Source organism: Sycon ciliatum, chromosome 8 (assembly GCF_964019385.1).
Source record: "Sycon ciliatum chromosome 8, ocSycCili1.1, whole genome shotgun sequence".
NCBI lineage: Eukaryota > Metazoa > Porifera > Calcarea > Leucosolenida > Sycettidae > Sycon > Sycon ciliatum.
Genome location: NC_088650.1, coordinates 6,041,164 through 6,061,631, shown reverse-complemented (window position 1 = coordinate 6,061,631; position 20,468 = coordinate 6,041,164). Strand labels below are relative to the sequence as shown.

The 20,468-nt window shown below is 48.4% G+C and overlaps 2 protein-coding genes across 2 annotated transcripts in view; one reads left to right on the top strand and one right to left on the bottom strand.

Moving 5' to 3' along the window:
* LOC135822975 (sodium channel modifier 1-like) overlaps positions 1-20,468 on the bottom strand; it is a 65,650-nt gene that overhangs the window by 22,676 nt on the left and 22,506 nt on the right. The gene's annotated exons all lie outside the window — the stretch shown is intronic.
* Positions 1-20,468, top strand: part of LOC135822973 (IQ domain-containing protein E-like) — a 35,214-nt gene that overhangs the window by 12,871 nt on the left and 1,875 nt on the right. The window contains exons 5-16 of the mRNA XM_065335813.1: positions 7,429-7,566; positions 8,210-8,287; positions 8,926-8,967; positions 13,245-13,301; positions 13,525-13,595; positions 16,033-16,105; positions 16,512-16,579; positions 16,869-16,918; positions 17,741-17,899; positions 18,584-18,663; positions 19,799-19,883; positions 20,107-20,236. Of these exons, the coding sequence (XP_065191885.1) occupies positions 7,429-7,566; positions 8,210-8,287; positions 8,926-8,967; positions 13,245-13,301; positions 13,525-13,595; positions 16,033-16,105; positions 16,512-16,579; positions 16,869-16,918; positions 17,741-17,899; positions 18,584-18,663; positions 19,799-19,883; positions 20,107-20,236 (1,031 nt within the window). The remainder of the gene's footprint in view (positions 1-7,428; positions 7,567-8,209; positions 8,288-8,925; positions 8,968-13,244; positions 13,302-13,524; positions 13,596-16,032; positions 16,106-16,511; positions 16,580-16,868; positions 16,919-17,740; positions 17,900-18,583; positions 18,664-19,798; positions 19,884-20,106; positions 20,237-20,468) is intronic.

Below are 20,468 nucleotides of genomic sequence, written 5' to 3'. Positions count from 1 at the left end.
AACGAGGAGCACACGCTTCTTGCCGAACTTGACACTTGACTGACTCACGACTGCCATCCGGAGCACACCAGGAGCACGTCGCACCTTCCGCTCGGCAAACCTGAAAGAAAGCACCACTTCCTGCACAGTGTTTCGGGGAGCTTGAGTAGGCTGAGGAAGATTGTGCCTGAAAAGCACCACTTATATACTGCTCTCCAGGCCCGGACCATCACCAGGGATCCGGATACAAACTTACAGAGACGCTTTGTTTCCAGCGCGACAAACACCTCGTGAAGCCCCAGGTAGCAGCGTGATGACCAGACTGATATTGTGATAACAAAGTTACTTTTTTTCGAGTTTTCCTGAGTTTTCCTGAGTATTATGTTCATAATTATGGTGGTAAACACGCACCTGGCAATATGGCGGTAAATACACGCCGGATAGTAATAATATAACAGGAAGAAAAGGAGATAAATGGCTGTGAATACAGTCTAATGTCGAGCCAGACGCGCCTCAGCCTGGACGAGGTCGACAGGCGCGAGGTCGAAGTGATGGCGGCGAACAGAGCGCGAGCCGCGGACGCAATGGATGGCAGACCTGGCAAGAGAAAATGCCAAGCAGCACCGCAGCCACGCTACAACTATGCAGCATTGCGTTTGGTGGCCGAGCCGTGCGCCAGCCTCTTGATGACCACAGCTGCTTCTGAGCCCATCCCACCACAGGAGGAGAAGACTAACGGTGTGAAGGAGCCATGCTCGACTTCGATTGACACGTTCACCCTAAGCACGCTTCTTCTCGCCTTCAAACCTTCGGTAGAGGGAGGGAAGGGACTTGGACCGATAGCTTGATGCGTGGGGATAAACACCCTTGGCCTTGAATCGAAGAATGCGTTCCGGCTATCGGTCCAGAATCCCCGGGGCTTCACCCACAAGTCGGCACGGGCATCAGGATCAGTGTTGGCTGACCGATGGTGGAAGGTTTCGCCAGTTAGGGGCTGCAATGGTGGCTCCACATCCACATCATTATCTCCCGCATCACAGAAGCATTTGTAAAAAATCAGATCACGCAGTACTTGGACTCCAAGCAACTTCTTCCGCCTACTCAGTTCGCCTACCGAAAGCTTCACTCCACAGAAGATGCCTTAACGTATGCTGTTGATCGATGGCAAATGGCACGGGCAGAGCGCAAGTATACCGGCATCGTGTTTGTCGACATGTCAAAGGCCTTTGACCGCGTCAGGCATGAGCGACTCGTTACTGAACTGTTTAAGCTGAGCCTCTCCACAGGAACCTACCAACCGTACCGAAAACCCAACGACACCCCACTGTATGTCAACGTCAACTCCAATCACCCACCGCAAGTCCTTAAGAACATCCCAGCTGGAATTAACAACCGACTGGCAAGCATCTCCTGCTCAGAGGCGGTGTTCCGTGATGCTATCCCCATCTACGCGGAGGCCCTCAACGCCAGCGGCCACCCTAGCACGCTAGAGTTCAAACAGAAAACAAGCAAAAAGAAGAAAAGGAAGAGGAAGGTGATTTGGTACAACCCGCCCTACAGCCGTAATGTGAAAACAAACATCGGTGGAAGATTCCTCGCGCTCATTAAGAAGCACTTCCCCCGCAGTCGAAGCTCGGAAAAATATTCACAAAAAACACCATCAAGATAAGCTACAGTTGCATGCCAAATATGGCTGCACGCATCAAAAGCCACAACAAAGCGGTCCTCTGCCCGCAAACGAAAAAACCGGAAAAGCCCTGCAACTGCCGAGACAAGCCATCTTGTCCACTCAACGGTGAATGCCAAACGACGGAGCTGATATATGTGGCATCCATAACGTCAGGCCCCACCAAAAAGGAATACACCGGTATGTCGGCGCCACCATTCAAGTCACGCCATGCCAACCACATGACTACAACAAGATACGAGAAGTACTCCAGCTGCACTGAGTTCTCCAACTACATCTGGAAGCTGAAGAAATCCAACGCCCAATACGAAGTCGAATGGAGGATAAAAGATCGCGCCCGGGCATACTCCAACATCACGAAGCGGTGTTCCCTCTGTACCAGAGAAAAGTATCACATCCTGAACACGCTAGGGTCACCGTCCAGCCTCAACAAGCGCTCCGAAATGGTGTCCAAGTGCCGACACGAGAACAAGTATCTCCTAAAAAACCACGGTGTCACCTAAACATGTCTCCACAGCCTCCTGCCCACACCATTCACGTTCACACACCTTGCTCATAACACCCTGCCCACACCAGACATATCCATTTACATTGCGCTATTATCACACTGCTAGCTCTACAGCCTCCTGCCTACAACATCCACACGCATTGTTCACCACCTCCTGCCCACACCAGCCACACATTTCGCGCTCACACTGCACTGCTAGCCCCTGCCTTCAACAACCACACACTCTGCACACAGCCCCCTGCCAAAAACATCACCGCTACTGCGCTAGCCCCCACAGTCTCACACAGCTTTTTATACCACCCTCTCCTGGCATATATACCGGCATGGTCGGCACCCGATCTTCATGTTGCCTGATGATTGCGCGAGCATGAAACTTAAAGTAGCAGCAAACAAGCCTTGATTGTCCTTGTTGTTCTGTAGTGTAATATTTTTTATATAAGATTGCATGCTTCACACTCTCATGTAATATTTCTTTCCTTTCTTCGTCTTTTTGTGAGAGCTTGGACAATCCACTTGTCCAGGCAAGAAGGCAGCAATGCCTGTTCATTCTGGCGAAGTAAAATAAAATATACCAACCAACCAACCAACATCATGATCGAACTCCTTCATGCACGACGCGAGGAAGTCGGTGCCGGGTGTCGACTCGTAGTTCTACGACTACTCGTAGATCTACTTGCGGCGGCGGCGGCCACGTAGATCTACGTGGATCCACAATACCACATACAGTGTACGTGGATCATGTCATGCATGACATGCACGCGCACGTACGTGGGCGCGCAAAAAGATTTCTTCGCACAAACAGTTTTTCTTTCTTCAAGTACTAAGTATTCGTACAATGCGCGAAACCATGCATCTGCCAGCTAGCTGCCAGTGCGCCCGGATCCAACTCGCGATCGCCTTGTACAGGATGATCGATGAGTACGAGTAGATGACTCGCTTGATTTTTCGAACATTCGCGGCCTTCATGTCTTTTTCCCGGCCGGCCTTCACCTGTTCACTGCTTCAGCTCGGTTAGGTAGGTGTCCTCTTCAGCTCTTGAATCGTGTTGCAGTTTCACACATGTGCAGTGCTTTCGTTTCTCTGCAACATAATTATGACTTCAAAAATTGCAGTTTGAATCATTGATTTGTAATTCTTGAAAATACGTTTTGCTTTGTTTGGCAACCGGACAGTATCATTCACTGTTTGCTCTCTTGAGCGTGGGTAAAATGGAGAACCAGCCTGTAAGAATGAATGAAGCGTCGACAGTGGCTGAACCGACTCCAGTTGTGGTCATTAATAGCACGGCTGGTGGCAGCGAGCGGCAAGACTCCGCAGCTCCACAATCAGCAAATGCTCAGCCTTCCTCAGCTACATCCACCTCCTCGGACTTCGTGCTAAAAAACCTGGTAAAGAAAATGGAGCAGTTGGAGCGACAGATCACGAAGTTGGATGAAGAGGAGTGTAATTTGGAATCTATGGACACTGAAGAAAGTGTCTACATGCTCCAGGATCGCCTGAAACGCGAGTTATTGTTTGCTTGGCAGCGATATTCTAAGCTGGTTGGCCAGAGTCCCAGGATACCACCGGAGCGGCCTCGAAAATTTGTACTTGAGACGAGTGTGAAGTTGCACCACAGCCACATCAACCATCGACTGCAGAGGTACGCGGCTGGCGTGGAGTTCCCATCCAGGGAGGACATGCTGCGGCTGATGAAGAAGTGCGTGCGCCACTACAAGGTGGAGTGGAGCGAGGCGCTACAGAAGCAGTACGTGGACGACGCGTTCCAGGCGCTGGGCGCACAGGCGCAGGCGTATCGTCAGAAGCACTTCTGGAACGACCACGGCTGCCAGCTGACTGACGTCGTCGTGTCTCACATCCGAAAGCGAAAGAAGAAGAGCGGCACGGATGCTGGCGCTGGCACAGGTGGAAGTGATGTGCAAGAAGACGGCGGAGCTGATCTACACCTGGACGACCCGGCTCTCCACGACAAGGAGCTGGAAGCAAAGCTGAAACGTAACCAACAGGAAGGCACCGCTAAGCTGGACAAACTTCTGGAGGACTTTGGCGAAGCGTCGGAACGGAGTGATTCTGGTGAGAGCAGTGGTAGCGACAATAACGACGGCGGCAGCAACAGCGATGGCAGCGCCGCCGTCGAAGAGCGTGACTATACACAGGACGATGACGACGATGCAGATCTTCTGCGAGAAGACGACGAAGACGGTGGTGTGGGCAGTACAGCTGATGGTGGCAGCGATGCTGGTGACCTCGCCTTGCACAGTGACGGTGATATCAAGGAAAGCAGAGCGGACGTGGACGAGAACGGTGATGCAAAGAACGCGGGCGAAGCATCTGGCCCCGTTCCTGTTGAAGGGTTCCCCGTGGCCGACTCGGGGAACATGACTGCACGCACTGGAGAAGACGAGTATGAAGCGTTATACGGAGATGCCAGTGACTGTGACGATGATGATGATGTAGTGCCAACGATATTCGACGATGACGATGAAGACGAGGAAGATAACAACAGCATTGGCCACAACGCTGACGAGAAAGTGCAGTGGCCTAGTGGGAGTAGTGTCTTTGCCACCACTGCAGGCGATTTGAATCCAGACAGGAGCGGAGCAGTGCTGGTGACCATGCCCTACCCCACCGTACTCAGCACTGCTGCTGCACATCAGCCATTGGCCACGGCAGAACACCAGCACCCAATTGTGCAGCAAACGCCTGTGCCTGGGTCGAGCGGCGGCCCGACGGTTGCGTCGATGCCTGGCGATGCGGCGTCGGCAGGTATCATTACGACAGGAATAAAACGTGGGCACGACTCCTCCGGGGAAGATGCACCCGCAGTCAAAAAGCCAGCTGTGTCACCCTTCAAGCCCAGTACTACTCCTCAGCCGAAACAAGAAGACGTGATCTATATCGACAGTGATTGAGTTTTGTTTCCTCATCCACTTTGTGTGTTATTATCCTGCTGAGTATTGTGCCGACACACTTTTTTTCTTCAAATGTTTGTGCCCCGAATGCTTGATGTGTATGGGGGTATGCTGTGTTTGAAATCTGTCCTGCAAGGGTGTGTGTGTTTAGCATTGCCCTTGGTCTTGTGAATCTGTTTTAATCTTTAGTTTTCGTGGAGAAGGCTAGCTGGCTAGGCCTCCTCTGATCTCCGCGTAGTGCTGTGTATGCTGCATAATCATTGTCAAGTTGATCTAGGTTATTCATGGGCATGTTTGCTGCTGTTTCTCTTGTGCATACCATGCTCTCTTCATTATTTGTTTACGCTCCGGTCAGAAATATGTTGCTGTTCTATTACTAGTCGTGTGTGGTGATTGGTGGCCTTTCTCCTCATTTCTCCTTTGAACTGAAACAAGCTGTGCATGCGACTTCCAGATCTCGCAAATACAGTAGAGTCGCGCGCCTGAGAACGTCGTTTCCAAGAGGTCATGCGGGGAAGTTGTCTTTGAGCAGTCCGGCTGCGTTCTTACTGCACATCCTTAGAAACAATTCGTACCGGGTTGTATGCTGTGGCTGCTCGTTCAGAACGTTACGGTGCTATGCCTCCACTGCGGATAGGGGCGTAGCTGGTCCCCCTTTTATGGGGGGGGGGGGGGGTACACGACCGCATATGTGTAGGATGGCTGCTAGTGCATGTCGTTCATGGTCGTTATGTGCATGCTGAACCTAGGTCGACATTTTTTAGGGGGGGGGGGGGGGGTGTGCTCCATGCGGCCGGCTGCATGCCTGGGGGAGGTTTAGTTGGGAGGTGAAGGTCTTCATGCAATGCAACATGGGCCAGTACTGAGCACTGTATACCTACTGTATACTGTATGTTATTATTATGCAAGCCTCCCTGATAGGTAACATGTTTTCACTGTTTCTCATACAGTGCATCCTCGCCGCTTGTTCACGCTGTCACCATGGTCACCGTGAACACATGATACATGTACTGTATGTTGTACTGTGTATTCTCCGCTAGTACCGTAGTAGTAACACACTCTCTCCAGGACTGAGAGTCAATGGATAGGTGGTTGCTGGTACGTGGAACTCACGCTTCCTGCCAAACTTGCCCCTTGACTGACTCACGACTGCTATCCGGAGATTGCGAGGAGCCTGTCGCATCTTCCACTCAGCAAACCTGCAAGAGAAAGCACAAGTCCCTGCTCAATGCACAGTGTTTCCGGGAATTCACCCCTCATCAGTTGAGCTTGAGTAGGCTGAGGAAGAATGTGCCTGAAAAGCATGCATCACTTACTCCAAGCCAACCATCCCCGGGAATACAAGCTTACAGAGACAGAGCTCCGTTACCAGTGAAACAAACATCTCGCGAGGCTCGTGTGCTCCGGATGGCACTGAGTCGTGAGTCAGTCATGGGTCAAGTTCGGCAGGAAGCGTGTGCTCCACGTACCAGCAACCACCTCCATTTACCACGATCCTGTGCTACCGAAGTCGCTACTTCCAAGTTCAAGGAGGAGTTGATGCATGTATTTGGCCGAACATATCGGTAAACAGAGGAATGAGACCATAACTCTAAACAGAAGAATGAGACCATCGTTAAACAGAAATGTGAGAACATCTCGGACAACCCTACCAGTGGACGAATACAGTCAACTTTGCAAACAGCGACGCTCGATTGGTCACAAGAAGTGTTTGGTTGCTATTTGCCAGTTGGCGTTGCTCGCGAGGTTGAAAGCTTGTAGTGAAGTGGCCACCAGGTCTGAAGGGAATGTTGTCATTCACGAATTGTCGTTATAACCCAGATTGTAATGCGCGAGTTGGCACAACTGTATTCGTGTGGTTGGGACTGTAATCTGTAATGCCAGGCTGCTGTAGCACAGAATGCAGCAGTGTGAATTACGAGTCGTAGCCTGTACAAGAAGAGCAAGCGCGTCCTGCTGTATATGTTGTAGCACGGCATCTGCAACATATCCAATAGCGATGTGCGGGCCCTGGTCACGTGATAATGAAGTATTAGAAGCATGACAACATGTCACGCTTGTAACGTTCACGGTCACAGTGTGTGTATTGTGCAGGCCAGGCGGAACCAGTCCCGTGGGTTGGTCAGGCCATGACCGGACCGACGTTTTGGCCACCAGCGTGTGTTTGCTGCTGAAGAGGGAGGTCATGTGTGTCCCCTCCATATCACAAACAAAGTATGAAAGGCTATGGTACTGTATCTGTCCGGACTAATCGAAAACTGCTTCCGCCGGTCCTGTTGTGTGTGTGTGTGTGTGTGTGTGTGTGTGTGTGTGTGTGTGTGTGTGTGTGTGTGTCACTGCAGGCAGGCAGTGTTCTGGCGGCATCCACACGCCACGCCCGGTCTCTGTCTGCGTCCGATCGGCGAGACCAGGATCGGCGGCGCATCGCCAGCCACAAGAGCCGTGAGGATCTGCTGGACGAGGTTGCAGACCTGCGCAAGGTGAGGGGCTGCTGCCCTGGCATCCAGTTCAGAGCTTCAGGCATGCACCTTCTGTCCTTCACCGACTTTTGCTTCCCAGGTGCTTAGTTTAGTTTATGCACTCTCAATCTATAATCTATCTACGACTAGTGCTGTAGTTTATGCATATGTGCGACTCAGCACTATCGGTAGTTTCTGTACTAAATGGTCCCTTGACATCTGTGTGTGCGTATGGTGCAGTGGTATGTGCATCGGCTTTTGCAGCGGTTTCCAATCGAGAGGTTGCGGGTTCGATTCCCGACGATTATGGTCACACACGCCTTTCTTCTCTTTCTCAGACTCCTCCTGACTTTTCTTTCATTCTCCTGGTTGGGTACCAACAGCCAGTGCATGCCAGAGTATGTGGTGTGATGTGTGTGTGGGAAAAGAATGAAAAAGACCAAAAAGTAGGGATTCACTGGCCAGAAAAAGCCACTTCATAGCTGTGTGGTGTGGACCAGGCTGAATAGTGGCGGTCAATTCTTCAGCCTTGCAAGCTGCTGAATGGTGCAATCCCAGCACAAGTTGCTATGGCTTCTACTGTAGCATCGCTATCATCGCCTCCAGCGATGGGCATCAAAGGTCAGGTATGTGTGTTTGATATGCCGTGTTCGCTTGGCTTTAGATCGGACGGTCACATGAGCATGAACGTAATCTCCTGGCAGGGCGAGTTCGTCACTTGGAGGAGGAGATGAACAGAAAGGTAGGGACACATCTTCAGTGCTTTGCCTGATACTTCTGCTTTATTATTGTTATTATTATTCCACAATCACGATGACATAGTGCCAATAAGCATGTGATGCGGGCAATTTTAACCAGCCATGGTAGGGAAAACTGAGAAAAAGAAGGAGAAAAAAAGCTTTTTGCATAGACATGGGGGAAGGGGGGAAGGGCAAGGAGTTAACAGTTTGTTTGATCCCTTGTTTTCTACCAGCACTTCAAAAAAAATAGAAACGTTAAACTTGCCGCCCGGGCCATGCTGGATTGTGCACATTTTCGTCCACAGGCATATCTGTGCTGGCACGTATTGTGTGTGTGTGTGTGTCAGCGCATGGGTCGGTTGAACACCACTGTCCGAAGCTTACCATTCATTGCAATGGGTTGTGGAAGCCGCCAACAATAGTGGTACACGTGAAATCCTGATAATTCGAATATGGCTGAATTAATTAGAACATACTGCTTAATTCGGGAAGTTTCTTCTGGTACCGATTTCTATCAATACGATTTCCACATAACAATAATCTGATAATTCGAACCTCGAACTGGGTATGTCCGGATAGAGAAGGAGCTGTACTCACACACTACTTACCTGGCAGCCGTGTCTTGCTGTTGGTCATGCAGGACAAGCGTATCGCTAGTTTCCTCGACTCTGGCTATGTAGAGGTATGTATGCGTGAATACCATGCCATGCCATGGCTAGCTCCTTTCTTCCACCATAGACCACTGGATCTGACTGTAGTGCATGCAACGGTATGTGCATGTGTATGTGCATGTGTATGTGCATGTGTATGTGTATGTGCTTGTGTATGTGTATGTGTATGTGCATGTGAAGAATTTCGATACAAAGCGCTGTAAAGCATCAAATTTGAGAATCTGAGATTCTGATATCAGTGCAACTTGAATGATGTAGACGGCAAGCTGTTTCGGCACTCGAGGCCTCATCCGCAGTGCAGCTACGAGCTTTCAGTAGGTCGAGCTGCCAGCCATGGTACAAAGGAGGCACTGCAGACATTAAAAGATAAGATCAGTGCAGTCAAAATGTCTAGAGGTATCTTAAACAGTTTTTAAAAGTAAAATTTCACATTCAAAATCTGATCAGAACCACTTCTTAGAAACTGTTGGCCAAAATAGTATGGATTTAGAGACAAACCACACATGAAATGAATCCCTTTTTGATCATTACTAGGCCAAGAAGTGATGAAGTGGATATAACGTGTTTTGCATCTTAAAACTCTTCATGGATGGTCGATTGTCGTGCCCATACAATCAGCTGTTTAGCTTCCAGCACCACCAGTGATTTAATCTAGGTGGTTCAATTTGGTTCATTCAGTATCTGGAGGAGTTCTGCTCAACCACATATCTACAGCAGTGCGGCCTGGGTCATGTGACTCTCGGTCTGTGCGTATTCTTCTCCAGTTTCAAGTCTACTCTATAAGTACATGCTGTACCTAGTAATCTACTCTTGAAACTAGCCATAGCTGCATTAGATACATAGAGAAAGGGGAGCACAATGCACTGTGGTCCATAGGCGTATCATTTACTGAATATGCAAACGCAAACTCCAACAATTCGAATTTTACTGCTGAACATTAGGAGCCTGAGGAACAAAGTTGGAGAGCTGGCACGGCTTGCCGACCTTCACAGTCCTGACATCATCTGTGTAAACGAGACCTGGCTAGACGACACCGTGTCTGATGGAGAGATAGCTTTGGATGGCTTCAACATACTGCGCTCAGACAGAAAAGATCAGGCCGGTGGAGGAGTCTGCCTGTACTCCAAGGCATCCCTCCTGGTCAAGCCAAGAATGGACCTCACAGAATCGGCAATTGAGAGCTGCTGGGGAGAAATCCATTGCCAATCTGGAACTTGTTTGATAGGAACCATTTATCGACCTCCATCTGAGCCAGTTCGATACTGGGACTGCCTGGACGACCATCTCCATTCAGCTATAATGCCCGGGAAGAACGTGATTATTTGTGGCGACATCAACATAAACACCAATCCAACAGCACCTCCAGATCCACAGCTTCATTATCTATCTGACCTCGTGGCCAGCTACAGTTTATATCCCGGAGTTCACCAGCCGCCTCGGTTCTCAGCAAACTCTGCACCAACCACACTGGATCAATTTTACAATACATTCGACCCTCTAAATATGGCTACTGTTATCCCCATCGCGTTCAGTGACCATGCAGCAGTTCTCAGTGAATTTCAACTCAGCCCAGTAAGAAGTACTGTAACTTCTGGGCTACGGCGACACTACCGAAACATAAATCATGACCAGTTCAAGGCAGATTTGGTCCAACAGGATTTTTGTTAAATTGACGGAAGCCCAACTGTCATGTGGACTGAGTGGGCCAGCCGCTTTCTACAAGTGTTAGACAGACATGCTCCTCTTGCACCAAGCCCTCGACGCAAGAAAAAATCAGTACCATGGATGAACCGCCAGTTATTACACCTCTTGACCAAGCGCAACCGGCTCCATAGGAGGTGGCTTAGTGATGGAACAGAACATTCCCACTCAGCTTTCAAGGCTGCCAGGCGGGAAGCTACCAGCTATAATAGGCAACAGAAAGAGACCTACTACCAATCCAAGTTTCGAGCTGCGTCTGGCAATACCAAACAGACATGGCACACGATCAAAGAATTGAGTGGTAAACATCGACAATCTCAGCCACCTCAATGTTCTGTTGATGCCATCCGAAACACCTTTGCAGAGATAGTAGAGGACGCCAGCCGCCCAGTGCATCTCTCATTTCCCTACGGGCCCGCCTCAAGCACTGATCTGACAGCCTTTGCGCCAGTGTCTATTGCCAGAGTGAGGAAGCTCCTCGAACGTTTAAATCCGGCCAAGTCCAGCGGTGATGATGACATTTCTGCAGCCCTTCTCCGCACACATGCAGACGTACTGGCGCCATCCCTGACTTTGATCTTTAACAAGTCCCTGAGAGAGGGCATATTTCCTGCCCAGATGAAAAGTGCTAGGATATCGCCACTCTTCAAAGGCGGAGATCCGAGCATGCCAAAGAATCATCGACCAGTGTCCTTGTTATCGATTGCATCCAAAGTGTTGGAAAGGATAGTCCACGAGCAACTCACACGATATCTAGTCCAGAGCAATTTATTCCCGCCAACTCAATTCGGCTACCGATCCCACCACTCTACATCCGACGCACTAGTGCTAGCTGTGGAAGGTATCTGTGAGGCCCGTATGAACAAACTCAACACAGGTGTAGCCTTTGTTGATATGTCAAAGGCATTCGATAAAGTGAAACATCAAACTCTTGTGCAAGATCTGTTCGAACTTGGCATCTGCGACACGGCACTCTGTTGGCTGGTGGATTACCTCTCTGATAGAGAACAGTACGTTCAGGTTGGCCAGACTAGAAGTCTCCCGTACACCAGTTACTCAGGTGTCCCCCAGGGGTCGGTACTGGGCCCACTGCTATTTATTGTCTATGCCCGCGGCATAGCAGAAGAACTATCGCCGTTTAATGTGGGAGCAATTCAGTTTGCTGATGACATCTCTATACGATGTAGCAGGGAGTCTGCGGAAGCTGTTTCTGCACACCTTTCAGCTGCTGTTCAGCACCTGGCCACCTGGCTGAAGGGCCGTGGTTTAATTCTTAATGAAAGAAAGACACAGATATTGCCTATTCCCCCATCCCCATCTCAAGCACTTGAGCTGCATGTCACTTGTAATGGGCAGACGCTGCCTGTTGTGAAAACGGCCAAGTATCTTGGCCTACATTTCGACTCAGACATGAGCTGGAACACCATGACAAGCCATGTTGCACGCCGCGTTGCCACTAAGATTGGGCTACTAAATCGAAGTGCAGCATGTTTGCCTTTTTCTTGCCGTGTTCAGTTTTTCAGGTCCTTTATACTATCAGAATTTGACTATGCATCTGCTGCCTATGCCCCTTTCTTATCGTCTTATCAGGATAAGCGCCTAAATAGTTCGTTCAAACGTGCGGCTCGCTCGGTGTGCAGGGCAGCCCCTCGCACTCACACGGCTCCCTTACTTGAACGCATGAATGCCCATACCCTCAGCATATACACCCACATGCACATTCTTGTATTCATTTGGCGCTGCCTGAACAAATCTTCAAGTACTCTGTTTGCAAGCTTTTTCACCCGTAGTCCCTCTCTCCGAACACGAGGAGGGAGCAGCAAGTTACTCATCATTCCTGTCTCCTCCACTGCATCCTCAGCTAACATGCTGGAGCTATCCTGTGGAACCAGCTCCCAGACACAGCACGCCTCGAAAGAAAGCGCTCCACTTTCAAATCGCTAAGCCTGGCCTTTCTGTTAGGCAGTATCGCCAACTAGGATGAGCTCATCTGCTTCACTACCTCTCTCTCTCTCCCTCTCTCTCTCTCTCTCTCTCTCTCTCTCTCTCTCTCTCTCTCTCTCTCTCTCTCTCTCTCTCTCTCTCTCTCTCTCTCTCTCTCTCTCTCTCTCTCTCTCTCTCTCACTCACTCACTCCTTTCTTCCCGGTTGCCGTGCTTGTGACTTTTTTTTCCCCTGCTGCCGTGCTCATATTAGTTATCTAACTACAGCTGTATCTTCTTCTTGGTTCTGTTTGTCCGCTTATTATTATATATTTTTCTTTTCTCTTATTATCAGTGGGACCATTGTCATTAGGTTTAGGCCTGTTTTGGAACTCCACTTTAAATAAAGCCAAACAACAACAACACATTTACAAATCGAAGGAGAGATCGAAACTACTCAACTGCACCTCAATGTTCCATGCATACTAGTACGTGATCATGAAACAGCACTGCCTATGAGGCTTGGGTTCCAGCTGAACATTTCTAACTCCTTTCCATGTGTGCATGATGGTCCGAGTATGTGTGTGTGTCAGTTTGCAATACTGTCCTAATAATGTGCTCAACTTCCTGCCTGTTGTCATTATTCATTGGTTTTGGTGCACGCAGCGCAACGAGGCAGTACGCACACGTGGCGCCAGCTCAGCCAAGGCGGAGAACATGACAGTGAGTTGCATGGCGGCTGCTCAGTTATGCATCATGTGATCATTGCCGCTAATGTAGTCACGGGCTTTGAAGTGGATTCCTAATGCAATGGAATGGATGTTGAGTAACAAACAACGCAAGACTCTGTCGCTATCTGATACCCAACTCACTGTGGCTAAACTGAGATGTGTGTGAGTGATTTGTGTGTAAACATGTTATTGTGCTGACTTGTTGCCACTCCCAGATGCTATCGGTGCTAAAGCGGAAAGTTCATTCACTGGAGACCAGTCTGCGTCAGAGAGACTCGGAACTCGGGTAAGCCACTGACCTACTCTACCATGTTCAAGTTCTAGAGTATATAAGCCGCACTTGCGACGTACGCCACACGTTTCAAGCATTGCTGTCTGGCTATGACCTTATCTCCCTCCTCAACTAGCTCTCCGATGTTGTGCCTACTATGTCTTCTTCACAGACTCTGCCTGAACAGATAGATGCTCATCAATTATGTTCTTGTCCTCTATCCTAGTCCAAATCCTGCCTTGCCCGTGCATGACTCTCATGAAATGCCCGTACTAAATACTGTAAATATACATATTTTCGGCAGCTATTTAATTTCTGCTATATTCGGCACCGACCCAAAACGCCTAAATTAAAACGCCGATGAAAATTTTCACAGCATCTGTCGCACTATACCATGCCCTCTACCCCACGCCGAAAATAAATCGCCGCCGAAATGTCAAAAATCGTGAAGTGCCGAAATTTTGCAGCGCCGAAATTTTGTATATTTACAGTAGTCTATCGAACAAGAATATTGGATATCATATTTCTCTCATCAACTATGATAATACCCATTTCATACCCCCCCCCCCCTTCATAAAATTAATACCTACTGTTTTCTTTCCTTTCATTTCATCTTCTTTTCCGTTCCTTTCTTCTTCATACACATTTTAAACATTTTCATCATATTGTGAGAGCCGTGGGCCAATAGCCCTGGTGAGAAGGCAGTCTTGCCTGTTCATATGGTGAAGTAAAAAAAGAAACAACAACACTTTAAAAACAAGCAATTCATCGAAAAAACGTTAAAAGGCTTATACATATCATGTGACTACGATTGTTAAATCAACAACGGTGACAAATAGGGTAGATTGGACTCGGATGGAGAGCCAAGGATAAATTTATAGTAAAGGAGAAAGGACCACGAAACTACAAGTTCCCCTCCTCATGCTATTTCCATAACTTAGAACCTTCCAAGTTGGAAGGCTGTTGGATTGCGCATCCAAGATTTGCAGGAGCTGTTAGCCAGTTAGCTGTAGAACGTCAGTACCGTTGGTCGGTGTCGTGCAATGGTATCGCATGAGTTGATTGTTTAGTAACCGGTGGTGTTAGTGGACATTATAGTGTAACTTGTAGTTCCTTAGTCCTTTCTTCTCAGTTTAGTATCTTTACTATAAATAGGGTAGATGTCTGTTTTTTGTCACAAGCGGTTTACATACTTGCCAACCCAGCCAAAGCAAATCCCTTAGGCTGCGTTTACCCGACAACGCACGGCCAGTTTTCCGTTTTCAGTCCCGCATTTCTTTTTTTCGTTTTCGTGCGTTTACACGATCAAAGCTGATCCGTTTGTATCGTTTTGCGCGTCTACACGGGAGGAAAGGATCCGCAAAAGTTCGTCATGTGCCAAGTGTTGTCGTGGAAGCACCAATCACACTCAAGCAATAGTTGAGAACAGGCCACAAAACAACACTCGTCACATGACGAAATTATAGAAACATTTTTTTTGATTGTCGGATCCGTGTTAACGCCCGAAAACGAAACACACGTGACGGAAAACAAGGCCAGCATACCGTTTCGACTGTTTACACACCCAAATTTATCCAGCAGAACATTTCCGTTTTCAATTTTTTCCACCTTGGCCAGCGTTTCGGTGTACAACTTTTACGTTTTGCTCTTCGTACCGTGTAAATTAACCATGCATCCGAAAGGATTTTCTTGCGTTTTCACCCCCAGCGTTGTCGTGTAAACGCAGCCTTAGTCACACACCCAGTTTCCCATAATTTTCTCTCATCTCCCTCAATTTCCTGGTTTTCGCTAATTTCGGCCATTTTCTCTTTTTGGGGCAATTTTTGATTATTAATTTTTTGCGTATTTTTCCGCAATATTTTGGCAATTTTTTCTTTCTTTTTATTCATTTCTAACCCATTGCTCATTGGGAGACCAAAACCCGAGTTTCTTATTTAATTGTCAGATCGCCCCTACATGTGTGATTCTGTGAAATGCAGGGCTGCATATGCCCTTGTCACACCACAAAAACAACCTTTTTTTACGAACACTCATGGTTCAGTGCTAATACCGGTAGTTTTTCGATCAAAGTCGAAAAGCCCAGGTATGCCGGTAGTGACCGTAGTTTCCCAGTATAATACCGGGAAAACCGGTATGGTTGGCAAGTATGGGTTTATACTATAGAATGGCTTTTACTCCGGAAAAACCGTATGTGTGATGTGTGGCGCTGATACTAGTTTGTTTTGGCAGGTGTGTGTTGGGTAGGGAATGAAGGGGGGGGGGAGGGAGGGTATGGAACACTTGGGTGTGTGTGTTGCGTCAAACACTCTGTCCACAAGCAACAGCTTCCTGTAGTTGCGGGCAACACCTCTCGGGGCAAGAGTGTAGATCGGTGCGGTGTACCCGCTGTAGAAAGTTTCTACTAACCCTGATACCTGTCCTGGACATTCGATTTGCTCTTGTTCGCTCGCAGGCAACTCCGTATGGATGTGAAAACTACATCACTGGAGGAACTGCAGATCAAAGTAGACACTTACTATGAAGAGGTAAGGGCATCAGGTGCGTAGCCCGCAGCGGACGGTGGTGTGTGTGTGTGGGGGGGGGGGGGCACATGCACCCCTCCGCCTAAAGTATTCGTCCTACGTTCAGCATGCATATAATGTGTGCGCGTGCATATGTTGTTAATCACCATTGTATTCGACCTAGTAGTAGTAGTAGTATTCTTTTATTTTCCATCGGAAGCCTCAACAGTGATGAACACAACTCTTAAGAGGGCCGATAACAGACCTGAAGAGTAATGGAATGAAATGCCTAGTTGAAAAAATTATTATGGCTTCTGTGCTTCGTGTGCTGAATATGTGTATATATTAAATCACTATATCGGTGTGCTTATTATGTTCGCCGATTGTGTTTTTGAATTCTGTTTCACTTCATGCATACATGCACTTGTAGGTACTGCGATTGCGGCATGCCCTGGCAGATCGCCGTGCCGCCGAGCAGGACACAACAAGAATTGAGCAGTAAGCAATGGCTGATGAAGTACAGGACTTATTGTACCAGTACTACATACACTGTGACACATGAGAACGTTTGGAAGATTTTATTTAAAGATTCAAGGCCTGTAGGACCGAGTGGGCGTGGCGCTCTGGGGGTAGCCATTTGATATTGCATACTTTGGAAAGCTGTGTGTATGGTTGGCTGTCCATGCATAAGTGATAGCCCGCTGTGAGTGCGTGCATTGCACCGCGGCGTGTCTGGTGACTCAGTGTATCTGTATAATGTGATAGTCTTCATGCATGTTGCTCTCAGGTCTGCACAGCAAATCAAGTCCCTGTCGGCGTCTCTGCAGCGAGTGACAGGTACGTGCGGCCGTCGTGCCAGAGCTGGGACTGTTCCGGTTGTTTTCGACCGAGAGAACACCTGTATTGAGAGACCACCTGCTTTGAGAGACCATCTGTTTTGAGAGACCACCACCTGTCTTGAGAGACCAGTCTGTTCAGGTGCCTGATATTACTTCAGCACACATTTGAACCTGTTTGAGAGACCAGTCTGTTCAGGTGCCTGATAATACTTCAGCACGCATTTGAACCTACATGAGAGACCACCACCTATCTTGAGAGGCCGGTCATATCTGGCCACTGACCATGTTTAAAAGTACACAGTTCGGATACTAGTAGCTTACAACGTTATCTCCACCCCAGTCCATAAAGACTGGCTTTCCATGTACAAGCACTGCAGTGCAGTCAGACCTTGCACAACCGCACACATCCGTTTTCCACAAAAATATCTGGATAGGCGAGGGAACCGGATAATCGAACACGCATACCGTATGTATGCATGGCTTATGCTGTAAGTCGGTAGCCAACAATGTTCTTCCGGATGGCGTGGGATCCGGATAAAAGAGGACCGGATAAGCGAGGTCTGACTGTACAATAGGGTGACGGTGGCTGCAAAAGGCAGGTATATCAGTGTATCGCTGTTCAATCCTTGTCCGTAAAGACCTTTAAAGATGAACGGTCGTTCTGCTAAGTCTTATACTGCATCGTTTCAACACTCACAGCAATGAATGATTTTCGGATTTTGTTATGATTTATGAAAAAACAATATTTCGACGCTAGCATCATTTTACAGTGCTCCCGCCTCATTATCCTCTGCTGAAATGATTGCGTTTCGTCTCTCAGAGCGTAATGAGGAACTCCAGCAGGAAAAGAAGCAGCTGAAGAAGGACGTGAAGGCAGCAGAAGCAGCAGCAGCAAGTGCGATGACGACAGCAGCAATGCCCTCATCACTGCTAAAGAGGCAGACGTCAGCCTCGAGCATGTCAGGAACACAGAGGAAAGGTTAGCATTAGAGAGGTTAAGTTTCACGTAAAAGTCTTACGTCCGTGAACTTTTACGTCAAAAAGTGAAAAAACTCACGTAAAATTTGACGTGTTTTACGTGAGTTGACTGTCCCGCACGTAAGTTCATGACGTGAGTTTTTGGAAGTTTCGCTTGGTTATTCCGACCGAATTTGTGTGAGTTTCCGGAATTTTATCGAGTTTTATCGAGTTTGTTGAAAGATTTGATATTTGTGCGAACTAAACCCGAATCCTGCCCGGCAAAATTTCACATCACGTCGCACGTGTAACTTAACCTCTAAAAATTACACGTAACGTGAGATTTGCACCGCGTTTTGAAAAGGGGCAAAAAACGTGTAACTTAACCTCTCTATTATTTGAAATAAACGACGCGGAGACAACAATGTTAAAATGGCAGTAAAAAGAAGAAATTCTGCCGTCGTTACCTCACAACAATGAAGTCATGAAGGTGCTCCAAATCGATTTTCATGTTATATTCAAGAGTGTATAATTGTGACTGACGGGTATCCATGGTTATTTGTACGCAAGTAGTACCGCATTTTACTGGTTAAGTCGACCCCAGGATCCCCTGTACTTGGGTTCTCGATTTCCCGGTTAATGCCTACCGGTATGCAATTTAATTGTTGTTTGACTGGTGTATTCTGTCCTGGTCCATTCCATGCAGAGAGATTGCAGTCAGTCAGCGACCGGTTTGCGGATAGTTCTCGTCAGGAAATGGTGCAGCATGTCAGTGTAGTGGAGGAGGTAAGGACAACTGATGTGACTATCCAGGCCAGGGTGCAGGGCAGAGACCATCCATTCACGAGGATTCCTTTTATCAGACATTCGCTTGCCTCAGGAGAATCCTTCAGACTAGCTAGCTATTTTCAAAGCATGTTGTCAGATTTCAAGTCCATGACTGTAGCTCTGCTAAAAGTATTTGTGAATAAAATTTTCTATGTGTCATTGTTGGTATTGCTGGATTAGCCATTCCGTGACCATCCTACATGATCATTCGTGGTCCACGGAGAGCCATGCGGCGTAACTGTACGGCATGCAGCTGGTGCAGTGCACAGCGAGACCAGGTGAAATCTAACCCAAAGTACAGTTGTGGATTTTGAAATTCGCTGAGAAGCCACGGTCAAACGGCCATGGGGCGCTGGCCTTGCAGCCGCGAGCGGTGCTGGTCCATTTTTACTGTGTTACAGTGGTGGTACGCGCTAAGCAAGTAAGGGCGCCGGCAGCCCCGGCCATTCCACTAGATTTCTATGTATATACACACCACAGTCCAAAGCTAGCCGTGACCCTGGATAGGAGTGCAGCTCTCACCCTGGATAGGAGTGCAGCTCTCACCCTGGATAGGAGTGCAGCTCTCACCCTGGATAGGAGTGCAGCTCTCACCCTGGATAGGAGTGCAGCTCTCACCCTGGATAGGAGTGCAGCTCTCACCCTGGATAGGAGTGCAGCTCTCACCCTGGATAGGAGTGCAGCTCTCACCCTGGATAGGAGTGCAGCTCTCACCCTGGATAGGAGTGCAGCTCTCACCCTGGATAGGAGTGCAGCTCTCACCCTGGATAGGAGTGCAGCTCTCACCCTGGATAGGAGTGCAGCTCTCACCCTGGATAGGAGTGCAGCTCTCACCCTGGATAGGAGTGCAGCTCTCACCCTGGATAGGAGTGCAGCTCTCACCCTGGATAGGAGTGCAGCTCTCACCCTGGATAGGAGTGCAGCTCTCACCCTGGATAGGAGTGCAGCTCTCACCCTGGATAGGAGTGCAGCTCTCACCCTGGATAGGAGTGCAGCTCTCACCCTGGATAGGAGTGCAGCTCTCAAATTTATTATGCCGGTCGAGGAATCGATAAACGAGTCATGTCCCGTTGTTTTCCTTCCTGCGTTGTAGAAAACCGAAGAGCTGACACGGACACTGCAGCAAGCTCATCAGGAACACTTGGCGACACTCAGCGAGGTCAAAGCGCTCAAACAAAGTGAGTAAACTGCCAGGAACACAGATTAACTTTCTGCTTGTTGCTTTGTAAAATCTCAACTTAATTAACTTAATTGCCTTGAACATAAGCACTGATTCAGTTTTGGAGTTCACCATTGTCCTTAGTTGGCAAGTAAATAGAGTCTAGTTTACCCGCAGACCTTAGTTGTTAGCTCAGCAGCTAAATGATGTGTGTCCGGTGCACTGGCCTGTAATGCCCGCAGAGAAACAGGACAGTGAGGCGGCCAGCGCAAAGATCAACGAGCTGGAGGAGCAGTGTGAAAAGCTGCGCAGCATCGTGAAGCGACTCAAGGACGATCGCACGCACTACCACAAACTGGCCGAGGAGAGGAAGTGAGTTACGCATCCATGACCAGTTCTGAATGAGAAACATCCCACCTCCATAGCTGCTGCTCAATCTCCGCTTCATGTCATGTACAGTGACAGTACAGTTAGTCAATTACAGTACACAGGAGAGATTAGAAGCTTTGTCACAACTCTGAGTTTCACGTATTACTACGATCATCAGGCAACTAATTACAGTATGAATCTTGGCACCGGTATACTGATGCTGTCTGTATGCTCC